This window comes from Plasmodium gonderi, assembly GCF_002157705.1.
Source record: "Plasmodium gonderi DNA, contig: Chr08, whole genome shotgun sequence".
NCBI lineage: Eukaryota > Apicomplexa > Aconoidasida > Haemosporida > Plasmodiidae > Plasmodium > Plasmodium gonderi.
This window is the reverse complement of record NW_021628933.1, coordinates 200556-227277: the sequence shown is the minus strand read 5'-3', so window position 1 is coordinate 227277 and position 26722 is coordinate 200556. Positions and strand designations below refer to the sequence as shown.

Sequence of the window (26722 nt, the reverse complement as noted above, 5' to 3'; positions counted from 1 at the left end):
TGTATACATACGTGTACACATGTACATATGTACATTTGAACGTTTGGACGTTTGAACGTTTGAACTTTTGAACGTTTGAACTTTTGAACGTTCATGAATAGCACATGAAGTGTTTTCCAATTAATGCATTTCGCACGTGCTTTTATGCTGTCCTGTAGATTGGCATATTTTATTATTATTTTTATTTTTTTTTTTTTTTTACTTTTGCTTATCACCGTAGGTATTCCTAAACTTGTAATAAATTACTTGATAGGGATATAAGTCCCGCTATATTGTGAAAGAGGAACTATACTTGTATGTACGAATGTAATCATGCATATATGTACGCATGTATGAATGTATGCATGTACGTATATATCTGTGCACTCCTGCATGTATGTTTTTTTTTTTTTTTTTTTTTTTTTTTTTTTTGTATGACGCTGAGACCGAAAGCCCATTCATTTGTGAACTGCTGCACGGGTGTGTAAAATAGTACACAAATACAATAAGCACAAAAATCGAAAAGTTGCGTAGTGCACACAGACACGCGAACGAATTTTGCCCGAATTTTGACCAAATTTGGATCGAATTTGGACCGAATTGAGAACGGATTCAGAACGAGTAGAAGAATAATTCGAAGCAGAGTTAGTAGCAGGGTTTGTAGCAGAGTTCGAAGTGAATAATTAAGTCTCCACGTGCACACCCATTTAAGTGATTCTCTGCGGGCGCAAAAATATTGCATAATCATGGACAGCACATTCGACTATAACCAAATGGATGTGAACGATTTCGATGATTTCTATGATTTCTGCAACCGGAATGATAAAAAAAATAAAAAAAAAAATGAAAAGAAAATTTCAGAAGAATTTCACGAGATGGGTGTAAAAAGTGGCACTAATAGCATAGATGACACAGTTAATTCATCAGATAACAGTAGTACGAGATATAAAGGAGAAAGTAAAAAGGAAAAAACACAAGGAAAGCAAAGAATTAATAAGAAAAGTAGAAAGCCAACACATCGTTCTTGTAACATTTCTAATGAAAAGAGATTAGATTCTCTACCGGAGGAGGATGGATATCCATTTGATATAGCATCTTTTACATTAGAGCAAAAGTGCAATCGTGCCCATGGTTCTATAGACGCTGATGAGCATATTGATTTTGAAGGTGAAATGAAAGGAGGAATTTTCATGGATGATGAAAATGATTATGATGGATGGAACTCCGGCAGATTTAAGAAAGGAAAGAAGAAAAGTCATAACAACAGCAGGAGAAGAAGGAGCAACAGCAGAAGCAGCAGAAGAAGCAACAGCAGAAGCAACAGCAGAAGCAACAGCAGAAGCAGGAACAAGAACAATGGTGAGAACAACAGTAGTAATAACAAGAGCAATGGCTATTCGGTGGGAGAAAGAAGCAAGGGCGGAGGGAGCACATCGAATCAGTATAGGAACACATCGAGGGAAGATTACAAAATGGATAGGAAAAAAAAGGACGAAGAATTTAATGACTCGAAAAAATACTCAAGAGAATATAGCGAATACTCCAACAGTAACTGTGATGACATGTATAGCTACAGTGGTGATATAAAATGTATGAACAAGTCAGATAAAGGAGCATTAAAATATTATAGATGTCGTTACTGTGAAATGGATTCTGTTGACAGTGTAGTTCAATGTAACACATGTAGTAGATGGTTCTGCAATGGATCTTACGGCACGTGTGGTAGTCACATAGTAACACATTTGGTGAGATCGAAACATAAAGAAATTAAATTGCACAAAAAAAGTTTACTAGGGGAAACTATTTTGGAATGCTACAATTGTGGATGCAAAAATGTGTTTTTACTTGGTTTTCTACCAACACCTGAGGAGGGAGTTGTCGTTATCATTTGCAGGGACCCATGTTTGGCAAGATGCATTTCCATGAGCGATAAGGGTAAGGAGCGACCTGACAAGAAATTGGAACAGAACCGAATGGAACCACGTAATACTGGAAAAAATGGCACTCTGTTTGAAGAAAGCAAAAAAAAAAAAAAAAAAAGGAAAAAAAAGAAGAAAAAAAAAGATTCACCTGATGAAAGATTCCATGCACATTATGGAATTAACGTTAGCGATGAAAATGATAATGAGAATGAAAATGAGCTTGGGCATATGCACCTACCGAATGAAGACATTGATGGGATGAAAAGGAAAGAATACATAAGCAGTGAAGGCAATGGGTGGAGCAACAATGAACATGATGAGAAGGATGTCATGCACAACTATGGGGAGAAGAGATGCAAAAGTGAGAAGAATGTAGAAAAAGGAAAAGATGAAAAAAGAAGTTCAATGTATGGAAGTGAGAACAAAGTAGACTCGGGAGAAGATAATGATAGGAGCGGTGCATGGACTGAGTGCAATAGTGGCAGCAGTAGTGGCAGCAGCATTGGTAGCAGCATTGGCAGCAGTAGTAACAGTAGTTGTAGTTTTGGAAACAGCTTAAAAGAATTAATAAAGATGAAGGACTGGGATTTAAGTAAATGGCAACCTGTGATTGAAGATAGGTGTTTATTAGATTGGCTAGTAAACATTCCAACAGCAGAAGAAGCTGAAAAAAGAGGGAAGAAAACAACATCTTATAATGTAAACAAATTGGAAGAATTATGGAAAAACAAAAAAGATGTATATATAAACGAATTAGATGCAGAAATATTAGATGATGAACCAGCGAAAGTGGAATTAAGATATAAAGATGCATATCATTATCAATCCATATTTGCACCATTGATTCAGTTAGAAGCAGATTATGATAAATCTATAAAGGAGGGACAGAAACAAACAAATGTAAGTGTAAGGTGGGACATAGGATTAAATAAAAAAAGATATGCACATTTTATTTATGTAAAAGAAGAAAGTGAACTAAGATTAGTAGCAGGAGATGAATTAAAATTATCTTATACCTATCCAAATGGAAATGTATGGAATTGTGAAGGGCATATTTCAAGAATACAGAATACAGAAGAAATTGCATTAGAATTAAGAACATCTAATACATCTAATGGGCCGTGGATGTATAATATAACTAATGGATATACAGTTGAATTTGTTTGGAAAAGTACAGCATATGATCGAATGCAATTAGCTTTAAATGAATTTGCAAAAAATTCGTACTCTGTAAGTGGTTATTTATATCATAAACTACTAGGTCATGATGTATCAGAAGAATCATTAAATTATTACAAAAGCATGCTTAGTAATCATATAAGTGGGAAACGTAACCTCCGAATTGTTAACTATTCTGCTCCTAATTTAGCCCCATTAAATCATTCACAAATAGATGCAATTAAAAAAAGTTTAATTTCTCCCCTGTCTCTGATTCAAGGTCCTCCAGGAACAGGAAAAACATTAACATGTGCAACATTGGTTTACCATTTATCGAAAAGTAAGATGGGAAAAGTTTTAGTTACAGCTCCAAGTAATGTTGCAGTAGATCAGTTATCAGTAAGGATACATAAAACAGGTTTAAAAGTGGTTCGATTATGTGCTAAGAGTAGAGAATATGTGCCAAGTATTGCTGATTATTTGTACTTGCACAATCAGATGAAATTATTAAAGTCAGATGTAGGGGAAGAATTAAACAAGTTACTTGAATTGAAAGAAGAAGTAGGAGAATTATCACAAAAAGATGAAAGAAGATTAAAAAAATTAATTTTTTTTGCAGAATACAAAATATTGTTAGATGCTGATGTTATATGTACTACATGTGTGGGTTCTATGGATAAAAGATTGAAGCGATTCCGTTTTAGTCAAGTATTAGTAGATGAAGCAACACAGTCAACAGAACCCGAAAGCTTAGTTCCGCTAGTTACAGGTGCAAAACAGATAGTTTTAGTTGGAGATCATTGTCAACTAGGTCCAATAATCGTTTGCAAAAAAGCTGCAAATGCAGGATTGGGTAAAAGTTTATTCGAAAGATTAGTAATGTTAGGAATTACACCTTTTAGATTAGAAGTACAATATCGTATGCACCCAGCGTTAAGTGAATTTCCATCTTATGTTTTTTATGATGGTTGTTTACAAAATGGTATTACATTGAAAGAAAGAGAATATCCATTGAAAGATTTTCCATGGCCCAATCCTAAATGTCCAATGTTCTTTTACAATTCAACTGGATTAGAAGAAATGTCAGCATCTGGAACTAGCTACTTAAACAGAGCTGAAGCATCGAATATGGAAAAGCTAGTTAGGACTTTAATTAGATGTGGTTTGAAACCAAGCCAAATAGGTGTTATAACACCTTATGAAGGTCAAAGAGCATATATTACATCTTTATTTCAGAAAAACATTTCATATCAACATTCAGCAGAAATAGAAGTAGCATCAGTTGATGCATTTCAAGGAAGAGAAAAGGATTTCATTTTACTCTCTTGTGTTAGATCGAATAAAAAGTTAGGTATTGGTTTTTTAAATGATCCCAGAAGGTTAAATGTAGCTTTGACTAGAGCTAAATATGGATTGATCATATGTGGTAATGCAAAAGTATTATCTAGACATCATGTTATTTTGAAAAAATCACACAATTCAAATGAAACAATTACAAATGTCAATTCTGTTTGGATTAATCTACTAAGTCAGTTTAAAAAAAAAGATTTAATTGTTGAGGGATGCTTATCAAATTTGAAACCGTTGAATATTTTTATTCCAACCCCTACCAAACAACCTTCGAGGTATATAAATTTCAGTTATTTCATGCCTCATGAGCGACTTGACAGAAGGGATAAATTCTCTGCAGGTCTTCTTCCAACAGGGTCATACATGCATGACATTGGGTGGGGAGAAGACAGTAGTGGGGATGGCAGAAGTGGAAGAAGTGGTAGACGTGATGGAGGTGGCGAACATGGCAGAGATAGGAACGCATATAATGGAAAATTGAAAAAGGAAAAGAAGAAAACATTTATGGACATGAACATGTCAAATCTTAGCTATTGTAGTGATGACGTGATGAATAAAGATTTCATGAGCTACATGAATAACAGGTATGGAGAAAAAGGAAAAAACCATGTATTAAATTCATACATAAATAACATGAGTCATTTATCTCAAATTAATGATTATTCCATGAATAATAAAAATTCCTTATCTGATAATTTATCTATGTATGATGAGATTCAATCACACTCAGGAAACAGGAACAAATTTATGAGTCCTAATTTTATGTACTACAACAACAGTGTTATGGGAGATGATAGAGATGGAACAAATCAGATAAGCACCATGGATATGAATCATACGAACACTAATTTATTGGAAGCTAATTTTAGTGGAGACTTGATTAGTTCATATATGAGAAATGCAGATATGTTTCCACATTCCCTTTGTAAAAATGGGAGGGGTGATAATGATAATTCAAGTGTGAAGAACGAACATAATAGACATAAAAATCTCTCCTCGTGTAAAGGATTCAAATAATACAATGCATATGGGATCTTATATAACTCGAGTATTAATATGGTGTCTGTACATGTGTAGGAGGATTTGTCTGAACCGTTTGGTTACGCAGGTGAGAAAAGGGAAAAACTTGGGAATTTTGAAGAGGCAAAAGTGAAAACAGAAACGTCTGACAAAATAAAAGTTCTCGTGATAGTAGTATCGAGGAAGATGAATTTTATATATCCATAAGGAAAATCAAAACATCAAATTGTTATTAAGAATGAGGAGAAGAAGCCGCTTCTTGTAATATGTATACTGCTTTTGTTTGGGGGAGGAAAAAAAAAAAAAACATCATTTGTTGTTACAAGAATTGGAAGAATAGGAAGAAGAGAAAAAATAAATATATATATATATAAAGGTATAAAGAGGACCCAGAGTAAACCCACTTTACGGGCCTTCTATATATACTCTTTTAGAATTAAAGAAAAAAAGGGTGATTATAAGGTCTCCCTGTATTTATCACATGTGGTGAAGTTATATATATAAACGTTAAGATGGGTGAAAAGTAGTAGTACTTTCTTGATAGTTGTGTGGAATATTTCTCCCATTCACTTTGGAAGAATTAGCTATTTTTTTATTTTTTTTTTTTTTTTTCCTCCCAACAAATCAGGAAGAAAGATTATGTAATATCCTCCATTCCACGTGTCCATGTAATTTTACAAAATGATGAGTAAGTACCACTTAAATATTTTCTAAGCCCACTTACCTGAGGAATATTTTCTTAATGAAGGGGATTAAGCGGTTAAACTTGCACACAGTGTTACACGAATTTGAGAGATAGAATAAAAAAAAAAAAAAAAAAAGAAGAAAAATGAAAAGATTATTCAAATTATGGAAAATACATATATGTATAGCACGTGTTAAGCAGTTAAAATGCAGTACCAGAGAAAAGGGGATTCATTTTTATGCACAAAATGTGGATAAGTATATAAAATGGAGTGTCAAACGTAACTCCTTATTCTTTTGTGGTTAGTGAAGAGATGTTTTAAAAAAACTCCAGATATGAAAAGGAATCTTTAAAATTGAAATCATTGGTTTAAATAAAGAAAGTGGGAGGAGGAGGAGGGGTGGTAATTTCAAAACTGGAAACATTTATTTTGTTAAAGCAGATGGGAGAATAATGACATGGGATATTTTCTCGCTAAATTATGTAAACTCTGTTTTTGTTTTTGTACACGATTTGATTCATAACTGAGAAATCAAACACAAGCAAGGCTATTTATTTATTTATTTTATTTTTTTTTTTCTAATAACGTATATTATTTGTAAGTTGAAAGTAAACATTTTTTTTTCCAAAAATTTTAAAAGCATACAATTCGTATACACGCATGGAGAGATGTCGTTTGGTGAGTAGCGAAAAAAGGGAGACATATTTTGGCGCAGAATGAAATTTTTTTTTGTATTTTTAATGAGGAATACAAAGATGCATTAAATGGTGGAGTTTATTTTTAGAAAATTTGTACATATATATACACTACTCACATATGTGTGCATGCATTTATTCTCAAGCAAGGAATTTCCTTCCCATGCAGGCCATCCCATGAGCATATTACATATATATATATATATATATATATATATATATATATACGTACGTACGTACCTATGTATATATTTTTATTTATTTTTTATCTGCATTGAGTCTTTACCACATGTTCATTTATGTAAGACAATCATGTGAATATTGCAAACCTCGAACAAAGTTGCATGTGTTGTGTGTAGAAGAAAACTGAATTTTTTTTTTTTTTTATCCTTCAACTCCAAAAAAACGATAAATCATAACGTAAAAAATGAGTAAAACTTTTATAATGTATAAAGGGACACGAGAAAAGGGAAAATTAAGGAAAAAAAAAAAAGGGGGAAAAAAAGAAAAAAAAGAAAAAAAAGAAAAAAAAGAAAAAAAAGAAAAAAAAGAAAAAAGATTAACACAATATACATGGCTTTGCTAATGGAATGACCTTTTTTTTTTTTTTTTTTTTTCCATTTTATAATTTTTGAAATTTCTGTCCAATTTTTATATCCACGCCTGTGTCCTTTTTTTCATCCATGTGAGAATAAATGACCCAAATTTTACCACATTTTTCTGTCTCTCGATCTTTCACTTTTGGATACAATTTTTTAAAATACCTAAAGTTAAGCATGTTATGTAGAGATTTAATCTGAGCAGTTTTAAACAGTATTTTCAATTTATAAAATGGGAAAAGTAAACAAAGTTGAATTTCATGTACATACAAGTGTGGAAATATATAATACTTCCTTGAGGTGAAAAACCAATTAGAAAAACTTCAAATGACTTGAAATCGAAAAAAGACACAAGACATGGAAGGAGTTCTGAACCCTAGAGGATACACCACAGGTATGTGTGTGTGTGTGTGTACAGAGGCTGTCGTGAGTTATATATGCACCATCATGAGTTCTACATACATTTCCACATTGTATATGTGAATTGCATGTACGCTACCCAATTTTTCGTCTCACGTCTTCTTAAGTGACATAGTGTGGATGTGTTCAAAGGAGTAGACTCAAGCAAATTTGTTTATTCATATTTTTTTTTTCACATTTTTTCACACTTTTTCACATTTTTTCACATTTTTTCACGTTTCTTCACACTTTTTCACGTTTCTTCACACTTTTTCACGTTTCTTCACATTTCTTCACATTTTTTCACGTTTCATTTTTTTTATTTCCCAAACATTTGACGATTTTCCCCCCTGTTAAAAGTTAGCGCGAAATTGAGAAAACGTTTCCTAACATTTGAGGAAGGGAAAGAACTAGTTATGAGTACACTCAAAACAGGAAGAGGAATCGAAATTCTTAACAAAGCCTTTAGCCATAAAATCTTGCTAAGATATGCATTTGATAAAATAAAAATTAGTGACAAAAACCAAGTTAGGGACAAAAATCAAGTTAGGGACAAAAACCAAATTAGGGACAAACTAAAATCGGACGCAAAACAAAATGATTGCATTAAGTTGTGGCATATAGAACGAAACATCAAGTCAAATTTTGTTAAATTATTTAACGAATTATATTGTAAATCTAAAAGGAAGAAACATGTTAAGGAGAATAATGGAAGACTTAAATTTTTCAAAGGATTTAAAAAAATATATGGAATAATAAAAATTGAGGCAATAGCAAATTTACACGTGAAGAAGTTATTGAAATTTTTTTTTTTCAAATTATGCACACATTATAAGTGTAAGAGCATTACCAATAATAATAAAGGGAAAATAAAAAGAGAAATAAAAAGAGAAATAAAAAGAGAAGTAAAAAGAGAAATAAAAAGAGAAGTAAAAAGAGAAATAAAATTCGTGCCACACAAAGAAGAAAATTCAGCAAAATACATTACACATTGTGAAATTTCAAAAGGTTATACGTACTTTAAACACACTCGTAACAATTTAAAAAAAAAAATTCCCTCAAACTATTTCTCCCATAACGACATAATACCAGTAAATTACCCATATGATACTTATGTTATAGAAAAAGATGAAGTGCTCAAGATAGACTCGTTTTCAAATGCATACACCTTATTACCATTAACACCTCATTATTATTACAATTTACCGTCTATAAGATTGTCTCATAGTTGAAGTATGTATATAATGGAAAAAAATATATCCAACTCGCATAAATGAAACTTTTTTTTTTTTTTTTTTTTCCCCTTCATTTCTGCTTCACACGGAGTGCACAGCAGTGTTGGTAAATTGGCATATTAGCAAATTTTGCAAGTCTTTGAATTTCCATTTTTCTACACTAAAGGTAGAATTTTTTTTTTTTTCTCCTTCTTGTATGTAGATGAATATACAAACTGGGGATGTATCATTTAATTATGCATATCTGCTAAAAAAAAAAAAGAGTATACAAAATCAGTGACGACCTGCAGTTCACAGTATTACTTTTCTCCTTTGGGTTTATGTAAGTGAGAGTGCAAGATGTTACTCACACAGGGATGTGTGTATGAATAAAAATATGCATGATTCAGCATTTACTTTTTTTTTTATCTGCTTTTGATGGACCCTTCTTCCTACGCGAATAAGGGGTCTTTTTCATCCTTGAGCAGAACATAGTGAAAATTTAAGTGAAACTTAGCAAACTGGCATCTTTTTTAATAAGACATATAAATTTGTATCCTGTAAATTTGTGTGCATTTGCGTTTACATTAGCGTGTGTGTTTATGTATATATATATATATATATATATATATATATATATATATATATATATGTGATTATGCTATCAAATTAGCACAAGTGTGTGCCATTCCACTCTTCATGTGTCCTTTAAACAACAACTTCACTACACTTTATCGCGCACATATTTCCTTATTTTGTCAGAATGACCATCCAGCAGCGTCTTCCAATCGACTATCATTCAAGTTCAACCAACTGATGACACGTGCTAATGGGGAAGAACGAAAGTGAGAGGGAAAAATGGAAAATAAGAACATTGTTCATAAAGGGTATAAAAAGAAAAAAAAAAAAAAAAAAAAAAAAAAAGTCTTCTATATATGTTCACACGGGAGTGAAACTTATTGTCATGTGCAATTATGACATGATGATTATAGATACTCAAAAATGCATTGTTCATTTGTTTACCCTTGGAAAAATGAAAAAAGTGGAATAAGTTGTGACAATATATAGTCAATGCAGTGCTATACTATACTATGCAATGTAATGTTTTTTTTTTTTTTTTTTTTTTTTTTTTCAACACTTTTAATGTTTCTTTGTGAGCGCATATTTCTGTTAAATGAATAAATGCACGATGTAGGGTGGAATTATGTCGGCTTTGAATTCTGTATGAGGTTTTTTTTCTTGGGATGAGGAAGTGCTTCCATGCCATGGGCATATTTGTGCACGTATTATTGTACCTATTATGGAACCTATTATTGCACCTATTGCAGTACCTATTAGTGAACCCATTTCTGTACATGTACGTAGGCATGGACATCACTGCTTCCTGTTCCCCAACCACAACCTCTTTCATAGATTTGAAAAGGGAATAAAATCCCTTATCAATGTTCTGTTCAAAATTTTGATATTCAATTTATACTACTCTTTTGACAAAATTAAAGAGTGTGTTGGCGTAAACATAGGAGAAAGAAGGGACACAGAAATTAACAACATTCAAAGATTAGACAAATCTAAAAGAAACATTGAAAAATTCATTAATTTGTGTTTAGTTATTTTAAAAACGCTGAAAGGAGATAGTAACTTTTTCACTCAATATGTGCTAGAGAATTACTCCTCAATTAACTTAAGTCATAATAATGAAAGAACAAAGGGAAAAAAAAAAATAAAAACAAAATTTGATAACGCTTTCTTGATGTTTCATTTGTATAATAATTCACAACTTTCTAGATGGAACAATAGAATAAATGATATTATTAAAGGCATAGATTTGAATGTAGGATGTGTAGAAAAACATAATGTATACTTAGGAGATAAAGAGGTCAATTCTTATGTTAACAAAATTGTAACTATAGAAAGATACATAGACAAACATAAAATGTATTCCAAAAAAGATTTTATTTCTAAACTGAATAATTTTTTAAACGATTTTTATTTGAAAAAAAATCCCACTAGCTTGGATAATGATGTACTTAACAAGACAAAAAAAGGAAAAGAAAAAAATTTAATTGATGATGATTATGTGATGATTAATTTATTCTCAGAGTATTTTAACAATTGCAGAAGAAAAAAAAAACTAATAAATATATTAATAAAAGAGGTAAATTTGCAAAGTTTAAAAAATTTTCACCATATTTTATGTAAGAATATTAATTTTATTAGAATTTTTAACATGCAAAATGATGACAAACATGACATGGATGCCATACAGTTGTCTACCCTTTTTGAGTTTTAACTTTTCCTCTCTGAGATAAGCAGTTATTAAATAAGTTCTCATGACCTGTCGAATGGATACAAAGAGGTGGTACGTATGTATGTATTGGATCCTTATTTAGTAAGTTCTTCTAGTATTTTTTTTTTTCCCCTCCCCCTTGTCCTACAGTTTACACATGCGTGTGTGTGGTTTGTGAGCATATCTTAGAATTATGTTTTTCCTTTTAAATTTATTTTTTTTTTTAATTACTCTTTACATGGCTACCCACACTTATTGCTAACATTATTTTAATTCTACTATTTCATTTTAGTTTTTTTCCCCCCACATTATTTCATATTTTGTCTGACCTACCTTATTTCAATATAACTGTTGTAGCTTTTTTGCATCAGATTTTCCTTTCAACTTTTTGAGCCATATTTGCGAAGGGGAAGAAAAATATATCATCATTGTAGGTACCTTTTTTTTTTTTTTTTTTTTTTTTTTTTTTTTTATCTTTCATTTTGGATATACCTAATATATTACCTCTTTTTGTGGAATAGGACCATTTATTATTCCTACTCTTATTCTTATTTTTCCATTTTATTTTATTTTACTTTTTTTTATTTTCTGGTTTTTTATATACACAATCATTGAAATATACAAAATGAATGAACGTTCAGGTGAAAAAGTAATATTGTCAGATTATGATCTGCAGCTAGCGAAAGCGCAAAAGGTATGTAAAGGAGAAATAGCTAATTCTTTTTTTTTTTTTTTTTTTTTTTTTTTCCTTCATCCCTTAATTTGTCTTAATTAACACTCACACATGTGTGCACATTTTTTATCTTTAAGATGGTGTCCAAACTTGAAGATCTGGAAATTGAGTTCTATGGTGAATTGGTAAAATGGAACATTTTGGGGTAGGTGCAAATGTAAACAAAAAAAAAAAAAAAAAAAAAAAAAGAAAAGGAAAAGGAAAAAAAAAAGGAAAGAGCTGAAGGTGGAAAGAGACTTAACATTGCGAAAAAAAAAAAAAAAAAAAAAAAAAAAAAAAAATCATATGCCTGTACATGTTAATGTACATATATATGTATATTCCGGTCAAGTCACAATGAAGAACAACACACTGCACATATTTAAAATTATTAAAATTTTCACCTTTCCTTTTTGTTACAGAAAAAGTCTAAGTATGGATATTCACTGGAAAATAATCAATGAAATGTAGAGCGTTTTTTTTTTCCTTTCCCCCCCCCCCCTTTTTTTTGTAAAATCTGCCTAAAATCAACCAAAATGAATAGTTCACCTTATGGTGCAAAAAAAATGGACCTTTCAAGTGGATAAAGTGTGAACGAAACCTCGTAGGGGTGTGGCTAAGGCAGATATGCTTTTTTTTCCTTCATTTTTTCTGCCTTTTTTTTTTTTTTTTTTCTTCCGTTCTTTCATTTTTTTTCCATATATTCTCCTTTCTCTTTATATCTTTATGCACACTGTTCCGTGCACGTAGAACTTTCCTATGCCCTTGCAAACCTGCGTCCTATTGTTTATCTGATCACTTAAAGAGTGTAATTTTCCCCGATTTTTCTCTCATCAACTGCACAGCAAGTTTTTGTCCTACAATTCGTTCCAACTCATACGTGTGATATTTTGTATAATAACAAATGGATGAAGAATTAGATGAGGGTGTTAAATTTTTAATTAATTCATAATACATAAAAATAAATTTGGGGGGAGAAAAGAAGATGACATGGTTAGCCCCTTTGAAGGTGCACCTTTCATAAAACATTAAACGTCCTGTAACTAATAGAATATTTATTCTTCCAAATTTAAATAATTTCTGAATTTTTACAATTTTTTTTTCATTTGTATATTCATTAACACCTTTAAAAGAAATATCATTTTTTTTTAAAATTTCATATATTCGAATGTATTCAATATAGGTAGGTAAAAAAATAAGGAGCTGCTTAATATTCATCAGGATATCAATTACGTTTGTTGAAAAAAATTGTATGATGCTCTCTTCCATTTGGACAATGTTATCACATTCGATTTTTTTAAAATACTGATTTGTGTTATAATGATTTCTTATGCTTAGCAAGACGTTCCCACTTAGGGGATTTAAATTACTTCCACCGTGATGGTTTGTGTCGATTCCATTGCCAATTGGTTTTTCGTTCCACATTTTTATTTCCTTTTCGACTCCTTTATTTATATCCGTTTGGATTTCTTTATCTCTACCCGTTTGGAATTCTTTATCTCTACCCGTTTGGAATTCTTTATCTCTACCCGTTTGGTCTCCTTTCTCTCTGCCCGTTTGGTCTCCTTTCTCTCTGCCCGTTTGGTCTCCTTTCTCTGTTTCCATTTCTCCACCACCGATAAAAAGTTTTAGGAACCCCCTGTAATTACATCCCCCCTGAATTAAAGAAATAAAATTTGTGTCTAATATACTGGCAGTAATTATAGTTTGTCTATAATTCTTCACATATCCATTTATTACATATTTGGGGATTCGGTTAATATTTGCATTTCCCCATCTTAGCAATGGTTTGTTCACAAAATTGAGCACATTTTTTAATGTCAATATATTTTGCATTAATATGATATCAGCTTGGTCTATAACTAAAATTTCGATGGATGATAAAAAATCGTATTCGTAAAGTTTTTTTTTTTTATTTTTCTGATTTGTATATTTTTGAGACTTGTGTGTAGTAGCATTATCTTTGGTACGATTATTTTTTCTTCGATTGTTACTTTTTCCTGCATATCCCCATGCATTTTCATCGGAAGAATATTCATCACTTGATAGACCAGCAGTGTTATTGTCATGCATAGCTTCATGATTTTCCTTGATTATTATATCCAAACCTAGGGGTGAACATACTAAAATATCACTGTCATAAAATGGACTGTAGAGTTGTATTTTTTTTTCATCATCAAGTAGCTTAATCCCTAACCTGAAACAATCATCGTTATTACCTTTATACAAATTTATATAATCAATGTTTTTTTTTTTTTTCAAAAAAATTTCTTTCATGTTTTTTTTTTCATCTATGGTTATATCATATTCGTCAATAAATCTATTTTTATTTCTGATCTCCGTAGGGGTCAACAAGTTAATAATTAATTCGATGTACTCTTTGGCTATGTGTCTGAGCCCACATAGGATGAGAATTTTGGGCTTCGCAAAACTTTCATCACACAATTCTTCTTTTATTTGAACGTTTTCTTTTTCCACGTGTTGTGATTTTTCTAATTTTTCAATTTTTTTTTTTATATATTTTTTTCTTTTCATCCTTTTCTTTAAGTGGTTTAAATAGTGTACACTATTTAGCAACCTTATAAAATGGTTGTTCAGAATATTTTGATTCGAGTACAAAACATCGACATAGGAATTGATATAGTGAAAGTAGCTCTTAAGTTCTTCATCATGCATGATATTTGACAAGTCCCACGTTTTTTTTTTTTTGTTCTCATGCTTCTTCTTCGATTCTTCTTTGCACTCGTTACTCAAAATTTTGTCAAATGGAGGCTTTGTGTCAATTGGAGGCTTTGTGTCAATTGGAGGCTTTGTGTCAATTGGAGACTTTGTGTCAATTGGAGACTTTGTGTCAATTGGAGGCTTTTTGTCATTTTCCCTATGCTGCACGCTTGGATCATAGTCCCCAATTTCTGGAATTCCAATCTGCATTGTTCCACCATCGTAATACTCCCTGAGGTATCTGTATATGTCTTTGTTAAAGTATGCAATGGGGTGTTCAAAGGATTCAAGATAATTTTTCAAATGCAAGACTATAGGTTCGTATAGATTATAGTAGTTCTCACTGTGCAGAATGGAATGTGGGGTTGTGTCAAGTATGTGCAAGAGATAATTGGTTATGTAATTTCTTTCATGATAAGTTGAAAAGAAAAAGGGTTTAATTTGGACATTGCAAAAAAACTCTCCATCCACTTCGACATCTTTGTTTGTAAATAATTCGTGTGTGTTTTTTTTTTTTTTTTCTTCTCTTCTTTCATTATCCTCTGTCGAATGTTGAACTCTGAAAATGTTGGTTTCCAAAAATAAATTGGAAGTCACATAGGACTCTTCAATGGTTTCGTTTTTCTTTTTCTTTCTTAATTCATCGGCCTTTTCAATTCTATTTACTTTTTTTTCAAAAAATTTGTGCATAAAATTATCGTCTACATTTTTGCAAAAGGTGAAAAAATAGTCCATTTTATTTTCACACAATTTGTATGACTCGTTTGAGTAATTTTTAAAAATGCTTTTAGCTTTGTACAGGATGCAGTAGCTCAAATTGTGATCGGTTCTTTCCACATGGGGGTTATTCTGGTTGGAACGGCTCGAACTGGAACTGCGCGAATTGGAACGGCTCGAATTGGGATCCACATGGCTATTACTATGCCTCGAACCTTCGCGATTGCTAACTATTTTATCATCCCGTGTGTTTCCCCATGGATTTGCATTTTTTGCAAATCCGTAATTGTCTGACATATGGAAATTGCTTCTTCTTTTGCTTTCTCTTTTCCTTTGATTTTTTATAGCTTTTATTAAAAAAGACATATAAATATAGTCCACATTATTTTGTGTATCTGCTTTTAAATTTGTGTTTCCAGAGTGTGAAGTCATTTCTGTAGGTTTTTTTTTTTTTTGGATATTCTTCACAATGTCTTCTTCGGCAAATTTTCCCTCTTTGGAATTATCTAAAGGAGGGTATCCACAGGAATGGGCACTGCCCACATGGGAATTTTTGCATCCATTTTTGCATCCATTTTTGCATCCATTTTTGCATCCATTTATGCATCCATTTATGCATCCATTTATACGTCCATTTATGAGTCCATTTTTAGAATCACTTTCCTCATATTGTTGTTCTTTTTTTTTCAAAATGTCCAAAAAAGTTGCATGTGCTGAATTATTTTTTGTCTCCGGGGGATTTAATAATTTATCCTTTTTTTGAAGCGGCTCCTCGAGTTTCTTCAATTTTTTGTACTCTTCAAGTAATAAGTAGTTAACTTTTTCTTTTTTTTTATTGTTTTCTTTATGTGTTTCTTCCACTTGTTCTTCACTCTTTTTCCTTCTAAATGTACTCAGTTGTTTTAGTTTTTTTTTTTTTTCTTTTTTTACATATTCCAGTTCATATAGTTCGTTTAGTGAGGTTATTTTTCTTTTCCCTTTTGGATTTCGAATTTTCATTTTTTCATAAATTTGGAGAAATTTGGCAAGGCCCAGGCCCTATGAAGAAGAAGCCGTTGTGTTTTCTGAATGTAGATAGGTCTGTGTGACGATCTGTACGTGTCACTATGCGTGCTCCCTGCAGGTATATATCTGTGTATTATGTATGCAGTACGTATGTACATGTGCATGTATTCACATATGTATACAGGATTTGTTACATCGTTTGCAATTGCTTCTGGATATTTGTGACCTAACACAACTGCATGGTAGAAACGGCTAAGGGGATGCACAAAAAAAAAAATTTGTAGAAAAATGTTCATAAAAAAAAAAAATATCATGAAAACGTTTTAAATGTGGAAATAGCAAAAGGTGGTATATACATATATATATTTCTCACCCCCACAACAAAAATTGAGAATCAATCCTTTGGCTAGTTTTTGCATATATTTTTATTTACATTACAGTGTTTATGATTTCCATTTTATCGGAAAAATGAACAAACATAGTGACGTCTCCCAAAAAAAGGGAGAAATATATGGAAAAACAATGGTGAACAAAATAGCAAAAACGGAGAAAAAAAAAAAAAAGAAAAAAAAAAAGAAGAAAAAAATAAAAAAAAAAATAAAAAGAAAAGGGAAGGAGAAAAAAAAGAAAAAAAAAAAAAAAAAAAAAAAAAAAAAAAAAAAAAAAAAAAAAAAAAAAAAAAAAAAAAAAAAAAAAAAAAAAAAAAAACAAAATTAAAAAAGATTTTTTTTTTTTTTTTTTTTTTTTCAGAGCATATTTGTATAAAAAAATGGAAAAAAAAAAAAAAAACGCTCAAGAGGGGAGAACTTATTTTTGAATAAATACATGACAGAAGAGTAGTTTCAACAGCTTTTATGGCAAGAAGAGGAAAAGGCGAAAAACCCACTTCTAACCCCATACCTTTTTTGCAATACATAGTTCATAGCTCACAGCATGCACAATTATTTCTATATATTTTATTTTCTGAGTTTGGCTAGCTGGTAGTTTTTATTTTTGTATTTCTTCTCCACAGGCATGAAGCACCACGGTATATTGGAAACCCCCGATTTTGAGGGAACGCTTGAAAAAGCCAAAACAAAATAGAAGCAAAACAAATAGAAGTAGAAGCGAAGGAAGTAGATGTAGAAGCGAAGCAAATAGATGTAGAAGCGAAGGAAGTAGATGTAGAAGCGAAGCAAATAGATGTAGAAGCAAAATAACAAAGTGATATAACAAGGTAACCGAATGTGCGGTTTCGTGTGGTGCTAAGAGTGCAAGGTGTTCCTTTTTTTTTTTTTTTTTTGTTACCATTAATACGCCCATTTAAACTTCTGAACAGAATTATGAAATCGATCCCATCCACCATTAAAATAATAATCCTCATAAGTGTGTTACTCATAAATACATTCAAGACAAGTAATAAACATTTCTGCTATTCGTTTATCAACGTGAACCAAATTGACCTTTCACCATGGTCTTTAAAACACATCCCATTGAAAGAAGCAACAAAAAAATTGAGAAAAGTAAATCTGAAGAGAAGATGTAAATATCGTGATGCATACGTAAGGATTGGCAAAGATTACATACCTTTTGGATACAGCAATGCCCATGTGCAAGATAAGAAACTAACATTTGGAAATACAGAAAAAGGGTACTTAAAGAAGAAATACACACAATTGAATAATCTTTGTGAGGCATCATCAGTAGAACTTAATCTGAGTGATAGCACGGAGAAAGATACAAAGGGTTTGATTAATACACCGAATAAATGTGACAAGGGTGGAGAGGCAAATGGTGGGAAAGCAAATGGTGGAGAAGCAAATGTTGGAGAGGTAAATGGTGGAAAAGCAAACGGAGTAGCCTTTGTTAGCACGCCCGTGTACTACGGAAATGACAAGCCACACATAGGACATGCATACTGCAACATCCTGAGTGATACAATATGTCGATTCTTAAAATGGGAATGTAAGAAAAGAGACAAGTTCAAAGTTGTTTTATTTTCTGGAATGGATGAACATGGCTTAAAAATTGAAAAAAAATCAAAAGAAATGAATATAAGAAGTATTGAACATATTAATAATATGTGTAATTATTACAAAATGATGAATGAGAAGTTATATGTGCATACTGACATATTTTATAGAACATCAAACAAATTCCACAAAAGTTTTGTACAGTGTGTTTGGAATTATTTAATTCAAAATGGCTATATATACAAAGATGTATATAAAGGATATTACGACATTAATGAAGAAAAATATCTGAACGATTTCGAATTAAAAAAAAAAAATAAAATAAATAATCCTAATGTTATATACATTGAAGAAGAAAATTGCTACTTTTTTAATATTCTAAAGTTTCAAAATTTTTTAATTCATTTTTATCAACATAATAAATCGGTTATCTACCCCACCTACTTACAGAAAGATATTCTTCATTTCATAAAAAATGATTTGAAAAATATTTGTATAAGTAGGTATAACACTAAATGGGGAATAAATATACCGAATGAACAGAAGGGCACTATATATGTATGGTTTGATGCACTTCTGTCTTATGTATCTTCTGTTCTATACAAAGTTAAGAAGAAAAGGCTAGTTAGAAAAAGCGAACATATTCAGCTCGAGTCAGATGATGCCAGAAGTACGTGCAGTTCAGTATCGGCATGTAAACCCGCATCCTCTTACAAATCTTCTCTCGCTTCCAACCAGCTAGATATGGAAGATGAAGAAATTGTGTGTTCACACGAAGATATTCTCAGTATGGTGGAGAAAAAGCAACAGTGTAGTGAGGAGGAGGATGATGATGATAGTGTTCACGACGAGATGCGTGGTTCAAACCATTGCAATGACACAAATGGGAATAATGGGTGGCATCATTCCAACAAAATAAATAAAAGTGATTGCACTGTTTCTAACATTTTTGAAAAGGAATGGAATCCATTTGTGCAAATTATTGGAAAAGATATTTTAAAATTTCATGCAATTTTTTATATTTGTTTATTGAAAAGTTTGAATTTAAAATTTCCACAAAAAATATTATGTCATGGGTTATTAAAAAGCGAGAATGTCAAAATGTCAAAAAGTGTAGGTAATGTGATTAGTCCATTTGATATTTTAAAAAAATATGAACCAGATATTATTCGCCTTTACTTCTTTGGTAGTGGAAACATTTATGAAGATAAAAATTTTAAAGAAACACATTTAGAATCTTTTCAACTTTTTGTTCGAAATAATATCGGGAATTTACTATACCGAGTTGTTTCCCTTTGTCTTGATAATAGTTATGAATATATTTTCAAAATTGAAGAAAATGATTTTTTTCATTATACCATTTTACGTGAATGTGAAAATGTCAAAACGAAATTAATCACTTTAATTCATAATTTCGAATATCCTCTTTTTCTTGAAAATTTAATGACACTCATAAAGAAGGTGAATAAATTTTTCGTTCATAGGGAGCCATGGAATTATACAAAAGATTCAATTAAGTTTAATAAAATCATTTATGAAACTTTGGAATGCATAAAATTTTTTTCCGTTTTCTTACACCCCATTATACCTCGTACCTCTGTAGCCATTTTTCAGAATATTGGTTTGAATATCTCTCCCCAAGGGATTATTACTTTGGACATGTTGGATAACCCAACCGAGAAATTTGTGTTAACTAAATTGATAAAGATTGTTTGAGAATTTATTACATTTCTTCATTCCCCCATATTTAGAACAGAATGCAATGCAGATTATCGTTACCCAACCCAATACCATAGCAGAAGAAACTGTTGGAGAAGCATTCTTCTATATAAAATTTTTGTATGATTTTTTCAAGCATCATGAAATTCTAACTTTAGGTTTATTCACAGATAGATACAAATGTTTGGGAGTTCGGGAATAGTATAAATAGGGGAATTTTTTTGTGTAAGGTCGTGTGGCCCATCTATTTTTGCCAGAAGTATTTTTCCTGAACCATGGATGTTTTTTAGATATCCATTTTTTAAATTTGATTTTTCTTCCATTTTTACGCATATATTGTTCATATTCTAAAGAAGATTCTTTAATACCATAATTAAAAGTTTTTGTTATGGGTCTATCATAAGGAGCTTCAATTTCTCTTTCTTCAAAACTTTTGGGCAGTTCTCTTTTCAGAATTATTCTCCTGTAGAACCATGTTCTATCAGTTTTCAATGAATCATGAAAAAGTAACAATTCGTCAATAAATTTCATATCTACATTACAAGACTCAGCTATATATTTTTTACTTTCTTCATGAAATATTTTGTAATCATCTGAATCCAATTCGTAGGGTAGAAATGAATTCATAACTTCATATTGCTTTTTTAATTTTTCCATTTGTGGATTCATTTTTTTTTTATATTTATATGTCAATCCAAAGAGGTTAAAATAGTTACACAAATCTTTCAGAAATAGTTGAAATTTTCGATATGTGAAAATCCCTTCATATTTCATTAAGCATTTTATGTAATATTCAAAAAATTCTTTTTCCTTTTTCTCATTTTTATCGTTACTTTTGAGGTTATCCTCTTCTCTATCTGTTTTCTTTTTAAAAATGTCGATAAACTGTTGGAAAATGTTGCTCCTACTGCTGCTACTACCCCAGTCTCCACCACTCGTACTTGTCTTTCCAATCGGGTTATATGAATTACTCATTCCGTAATTGCTTAGTTTTATTTTTGCATTTCTTAAACTCTCTTGATTGAATGATTGTCCAATTTTTGTTAGCAGAGAAGTTCCACCCCCATGTCTCCTTTGCATTTTTAAGAGATTGCATATTCGTGCCTTTGTGAAAACGACCCTCTGCATATTTTTCTATAGATTTATTTGAAACCCGGGAAAACAAAAAAATGTAAAAAAAATTATACAGAATTTAACGCATTTCCCAATGATACACACAAGGTTACAAAAAAAAATTGGAAGGGGGAGGGGGAGGAACGTTCAGGTATGTATATCACAAAGAAGGTTATTCACATAACACTCACGGAAATGATGTGTCCCTTGTTTTGTTACAATATACCGAATGATATGTAAACATGAAAAAAATGGAGAAAAATATAGTAGAATAAAAAAAAAAAAAAAAAAAAAAAAAGTACATTACAGTGTAGTGCAGTACAGCACGAAAAAATATAAAAGCCACATTCTTTTGGCTCTTCTACACCTCCCTAATTCTAACCCTTTTCCCAATTACATGTTTCGTTTCTTCTTTTCTTAAAGACCCACGAAAATGAACAAAAATATAAGCACATTTTTTTTTTTTTTTATGCACTTTTACTTTTCTCATGGGAACTAGCAGATAACATATTTTATTATATGTTTATCCCTCCATGGAACTCTACAATTTGTTGCCATGTTCAAAAAAATGTGAAATTTTGTCCTAGATAGCATAAACATAAAAAATGTTGTTCTTCCTTATGGGAATATTGAATATGCAAAGGTAATTTAAAAAAAAAAAAAAAAAAAAAAAAAAAAAAAACCAATATGTTATGTGTAATTTTATTACCTCACTTTTTTTGGGACTCATAAAAAGCACTTGCCAAAATGTTATGTGCAAAAATGTTATAAGCAAAAACGTATCAACAAACAAACAAAAAAAAGGGGGAAAGAATAAGGAAAAAAAGGAAGACTTAAATTTATTTGAAGTAAAGAAGCGGAAATAAAATAAAAAAAAAAAAAAAAGAATCAGAATTATGTAAAACCATGTAACATACATATAGTAAATCTGGAACAAACATGATTTTGTAGCCAAACGAGCAATTTTTTATTACTTGCCATAAATTACGGGGAAAAAAAAAAAAAAAAAAAAAAAATATGAACAGTTCAGGTAAATTAAACAACCCATTTTTTTTTTTTTTTTTTTTCATTCTTTGTCGAAGTACCACTAGTGTTCCAAACTCATATAGGTATATTATTCTTAACATAGTAAAAAAAACAACTGAATATTAAATATTCTGGAATTAATTTAAAAGTGTGCAAGGAAAAACCTCTATACATATTAGAAAATTTTGTAATAAAATTTTGTGGCTTTTTATTATTCCAGTTTTTATGATACATTAATATTTGGGGAAAATTTTTTTCATATATCACATGATACTGATATTTTCTTCGTATTGTCTCTAGGGGGTATGTGATCATTTGTGATATGTATCCTGTCAGCACACCCAAGAAAATATAAGAAAAAACGTTTGGAGTTTTTTTAAACAATTTTTGATATTCTTCATGCATATTGTTATATGAATTTTGCTCTTCATCCTTTTTTGAATCGTCATTTTTTGAATAATAATTGAATTCAATAAAGTATTTTGTAAAAATTTCATTCAACTTTATAGATATGAGTAAATAGGGAATGAAGTTTACCAGACAAAAGCTATATCCAGCGTACAGTTGCTTAATTTCTGCCGTGTGGTAGAGAAGAAAAAAAAAAAATAAATAAAATAACTAAAACATAAAATAAATACGTAAATAAGTAAATAAATAAATATATAAAATAATAAATTGAATATGAGGGCACGAACACATTAGCCTCCGCCCCCCTGGGGAAATGGGCAGCGAAAGATTGTATATACACATATATATATATATGGATAGATATAAATGAGCACATATAATTCACACGGATGTGTGTGTTGCACAAACGTTGAGAAGATGCCATTCGGTAGTATTCCACACACGTGCACGTAAGATAGGTGAATGAAAATGTCTTATATGTCCCCTTTCCTGGGATTATTATTTTATCTCATTATTTATTTTATATGTTTATCTCTTTATTTATTTTATTTTTTTTATCTCATTATTTATTTTATATGTTTATCTCTTTATTTATTTTATTTTTTTTATCTCATTATTTATTTTATATTTTTATCTGATTCCCCGTGATTCTTACTTTTTTTTAGTATTAAATCATATATGAACAAAAAAATGCTCCTGTTGGTAATCTTTTTATTCTTAATCTCTTCATGATTTAAAGCCATGCAATTATGAATAGTATCTAATGGATATGAAATCAGAGTTGCAAAACAACTTGAGGTGTATAGTAAGGAAAATGTCATTACATAATTATTTTTATTGTTTTCTATTGCTAGATTGTACTTTATTTTATCATGAAAAAGTATTCTGAAAAAACTGAATGACAAAAAGTTCCATATGCTTGCGTGGTATCCCCACCAAAGGGATGTAAAGCCTTGGTTGACATATATACCTTGTGTGTGGGTGTGGGGGAAAAAAAAAAAAAAAAAAAAAAAAAAAAAAGGAACAAATACAATAAGTTGCTGTATTTTATATATAATCTGTCATATGTGGTCAAAAGGAGAAATATAATTTGACCTAACATCCTTTTACACACATACAAAATGGTATGAAGGATATAAAATAATAAATGTTGCACAACTACATGTTATTATTAGGACTTACTTCTTATTATATTTGTGTATGTAAAAGAAGAATGAAGCAAAATGTTTCTAAAAAAAAAAGGCTGTGTTTGTCTAATGATTACAATTCGCTCCAAGGGAGAAACGAGAAGTTTCGAAATGATATTTGATCCCCCATGAGTTAAAAAAGTTGTTATAAATAATTCTTTATATTTAATTTTTTTTTTTTTTTTTAAATAGTAATTTTCCATATCAATAAGAAAAAAAAAAAAAAAAAAAAAAAGTTATTAACTATTCTGTTATAGAAAAAAATGTAATAATTGTCAGAAAATAATAATTTAAAATGGTTAAAAAAACAGTTCGGGGGGTACGTAGTCTCTAATTTTCTTTCGCAAAGAGGAAATTATAATAATCATTCCATATTTTCCTTATTAACAATTTTTATTATTTTACATTATTTTACATCATTTTACTTTATTTTACCTTATTTTACCTTATTTTACCTTATTTATTATTTTCTTCCCATTCTGATACTACAATTATGCAGTGGTGCTTAGTTTTTTCAGTCAAGTGATGGGTAGCTGTGGGAGTTGTCAAAGGTTTAGTGAATTAAAAATGAGGAATGGTGCATTTGAATAACATGATTAGCACTCATTACATACGTGTAAAAAGTTTTAAATGCCTGCTCATTTTTGAAATTTTCTGTTTAAAAATATTTCCGTATGCAAGCATGTATAGCGTCCTCTCTTAATCACTTTTTTTTTTTTTTTTTTTTTTTTTTTTTTTTTTCATCCCAACTTTAAAGGTTTACACACTTCCCCGTCAAAAATATACATGTATAAAACTTTTTGCGCTCATTTGTTCTAAATTCAGTTATTTCGTTTTCCATTTATCCCACGCATTTGAAGAACGTGCGTGATTGATTTGTTACATGAACATGCAGAACTTTTTTAATTCCACTAATTTGTTCATACCCTTCCTAGATCTCTGTATCCACCAAGGGTACTAAAATTTGATGTTCCCCATTCCTGCTTTGAGAATGAATGATAGGCTCACACAATCGAACTAACAGACGAAGGAGTGGCCAAAATAAGCGGCCAAAATAAGTGGTCAAAATACGAGGCCAAATCGACGACCGATCGATACAGTGAACATTCCTTATTTTGCCAATCCAAATTTCACATTTTTAATCATCGAATTTGTGGTTACACACGCATGGAAGGAGAAGTGAGATACAAGAGGAAAAGAGCACATGGAAATGAACTATCAGAAAAGAATAGACCGAAGAGGAAAATCCTATTTTTTCATATGGTTTACTTGACGCTACTTTTTGTGGCTTGTTTTTTTGGAGGTCTCTAATATACACTTAAGGGAGAAAGACATACAATAATAGAGAAAATGACCAATTTGCTTATGCACATTAGGGGTATTTAATACTTCTATCCTTTTTTTTTTTTTTTTTATACAAGTTGCGTTTGAATATACAAGCACACGTGTGTACACATTACATACTACATATGTTTGTATAATAATTTCCCCATTTATTTATAAATTTTTCTAGATATGTATATAAATAGCACTTATCAGTTTTATTATCTCGTTATCGTAAAACTTACAGGAGTATTATTAGGATTCTGGACTACGTCGTACACACCCGAGATAAATATAATCCAAGAGAATACTACCACTTTTGAATTTTTATCCAAAAATAATAAAATCATAATTGGAGGAAAGTTTAACATAAAATTAAAAATCATCAATAGCACAATACTGTCATACACCCTTTCAGCAGAAAGTGTAAAATATTTCTACTACCCTGTGGGAACGAGTCACACTTGTCTCTTATACAACGCTGGTAATCACACCAAAAAAATAAGCGTGGATACATACATAGATATATATGCATGGATATACACATCTATCCCCTACAGTTTCGAATGAACCATAGGATTATTTTACACACTTGTGTGAATAATTTTTATGTGCATGTTCATATGAATATTTGTTTTTTTTTTTTTTTTTTTCTATTATAATATGCAGGGCTGGAGGAAAACTCAGCCAATCAAAGTCCTCTCATGCACAAGAGTGAAATAAGCGTTCCCTCAAATAAAGATGAAAGTGACTTTCCCACCAAGTTAACTGTATGAGCGAGAGGATAAAATTACAAAAAAAAAAAAAAAAAAAAAAAATATATATATATATATATATATATATATATATATATATCATTGCACGAACAAGAATACTCCTAATGAACAAAGCAGTGACAGATGAGTAGAGATTGATTAACATTAATTCATGAGCAATAAAATTTAAATTATTCTGTGAGACCCACAGCGTGTGTACCTGTAAATATTCCCCCACCCACACACAGATGCACGCATATAAACATATGCATACGTATCTCTCTTTTCCACTCCTCTCTGTTATGTGGGATTATTCCAATTTTGTAGATTGGAGTAAAATACACCCTGATAAAGGCGTCAAATGTTTTACATAAAGTTCCATTGCATCTGGGTTACGCAATAACAAACGAGCATAAAAGAGAAATACAACCATTATACAATGATTGCAAACGATTTAATAAGTTGTATTTTTCGATAAGACTTGAAGATTTATATATATCGAATGCATTCAGGACAGTGCATAATGAAAAAAAGTATGAATTGATATTTTCTTGCAAATGTTCTGTAGATCCAAATGTGGATTCCTTCTTCAATTCAGCGCCAGTTTACAATACTGTTATTTTGAAGAACTTAAAGAATGACCCAAGCTTACTGAGTTAGTATTCCCTTTTTTACACTGATTCCAAAATTTTGAATGAGCTGAATTATGTCTCATCCAGTCCAATGTGTCCCACAGTATCAGTGTCAGCAATGAGTTCAGTTATACATTTGATGG

General features: G+C 30.7%; 9 protein-coding genes across 9 annotated transcripts; 6 read left to right on the top strand and 3 right to left on the bottom strand.

Moving 5' to 3' along the window:
- Nucleotides 1-725: 725 nt before the first annotated feature.
- Nucleotides 726-5426, top strand: PGO_080420 (regulator of nonsense transcripts; the record flags this gene model as incomplete). The annotated part of the gene is made up of 1 exon (XM_028687266.1): nucleotides 726-5426. One exon carries the CDS (start codon nucleotides 726-728, stop codon nucleotides 5424-5426), a length of 4701 nt encoding a protein of 1566 aa, XP_028543067.1.
- A 1349-nt stretch (nucleotides 5427-6775) lies between these two features.
- Nucleotides 6776-9040, top strand: PGO_080410 (conserved Plasmodium protein, unknown function; the record flags this gene model as incomplete). Its single annotated transcript, XM_028687265.1, has 2 exons — nucleotides 6776-6785; nucleotides 8169-9040. The coding sequence occupies 2 exons, from the start codon at nucleotides 6776-6778 to the stop codon at nucleotides 9038-9040; spliced, it is 882 nt and encodes a 293-aa protein (XP_028543066.1).
- Nucleotides 9041-9721: 681 nt separating this feature from the next.
- PGO_080400 (hypothetical protein, conserved) lies at nucleotides 9722-11312 on the top strand (the record flags this gene model as incomplete). The annotated part of the gene is made up of 2 exons (XM_028687264.1): nucleotides 9722-9801; nucleotides 10436-11312. 2 exons carry the CDS (start codon nucleotides 9722-9724, stop codon nucleotides 11310-11312), a joined length of 957 nt encoding a protein of 318 aa, XP_028543065.1.
- A 622-nt stretch (nucleotides 11313-11934) lies between these two features.
- PGO_080390 (hypothetical protein) lies at nucleotides 11935-12485 on the top strand (the record flags this gene model as incomplete). Its single annotated transcript, XM_028687263.1, has 3 exons — nucleotides 11935-12003; nucleotides 12120-12167; nucleotides 12444-12485. The coding sequence occupies 3 exons, from the start codon at nucleotides 11935-11937 to the stop codon at nucleotides 12483-12485; spliced, it is 159 nt and encodes a 52-aa protein (XP_028543064.1).
- A 331-nt stretch (nucleotides 12486-12816) lies between these two features.
- PGO_080380 (hypothetical protein, conserved) lies at nucleotides 12817-16458 on the bottom strand (the record flags this gene model as incomplete). Its single annotated transcript, XM_028687262.1, has 1 exon — nucleotides 12817-16458. One exon carries the CDS (start codon nucleotides 16456-16458, stop codon nucleotides 12817-12819), a length of 3642 nt encoding a protein of 1213 aa, XP_028543063.1.
- A 1328-nt stretch (nucleotides 16459-17786) lies between these two features.
- On the top strand, nucleotides 17787-20132 carry PGO_080370 (methionine--tRNA ligase; the record flags this gene model as incomplete). The annotated part of the gene is made up of 1 exon (XM_028687261.1): nucleotides 17787-20132. The coding sequence occupies one exon, from the start codon at nucleotides 17787-17789 to the stop codon at nucleotides 20130-20132; it is 2346 nt and encodes a 781-aa protein (XP_028543062.1).
- Nucleotides 20133-20273: 141 nt separating this feature from the next.
- Nucleotides 20274-21263, bottom strand: PGO_080360 (hypothetical protein, conserved; the record flags this gene model as incomplete). The annotated part of the gene is made up of 1 exon (XM_028687260.1): nucleotides 20274-21263. One exon carries the CDS (start codon nucleotides 21261-21263, stop codon nucleotides 20274-20276), a length of 990 nt encoding a protein of 329 aa, XP_028543061.1.
- Nucleotides 21264-22349: 1086 nt separating this feature from the next.
- PGO_080350 (ADP/ATP carrier protein) lies at nucleotides 22350-24072 on the bottom strand (the record flags this gene model as incomplete). The annotated part of the gene is made up of 3 exons (XM_028687259.1): nucleotides 22350-22849; nucleotides 23338-23652; nucleotides 23865-24072. 3 exons carry the CDS (start codon nucleotides 24070-24072, stop codon nucleotides 22350-22352), a joined length of 1023 nt encoding a protein of 340 aa, XP_028543060.1.
- Nucleotides 24073-25036: 964 nt separating this feature from the next.
- On the top strand, nucleotides 25037-26607 carry PGO_080340 (hypothetical protein, conserved; the record flags this gene model as incomplete). Its single annotated transcript, XM_028687258.1, has 4 exons — nucleotides 25037-25172; nucleotides 25440-25676; nucleotides 25862-25962; nucleotides 26275-26607. The coding sequence occupies 4 exons, from the start codon at nucleotides 25037-25039 to the stop codon at nucleotides 26605-26607; spliced, it is 807 nt and encodes a 268-aa protein (XP_028543059.1).
- Nucleotides 26608-26722: the final 115 nt, after the last annotated feature.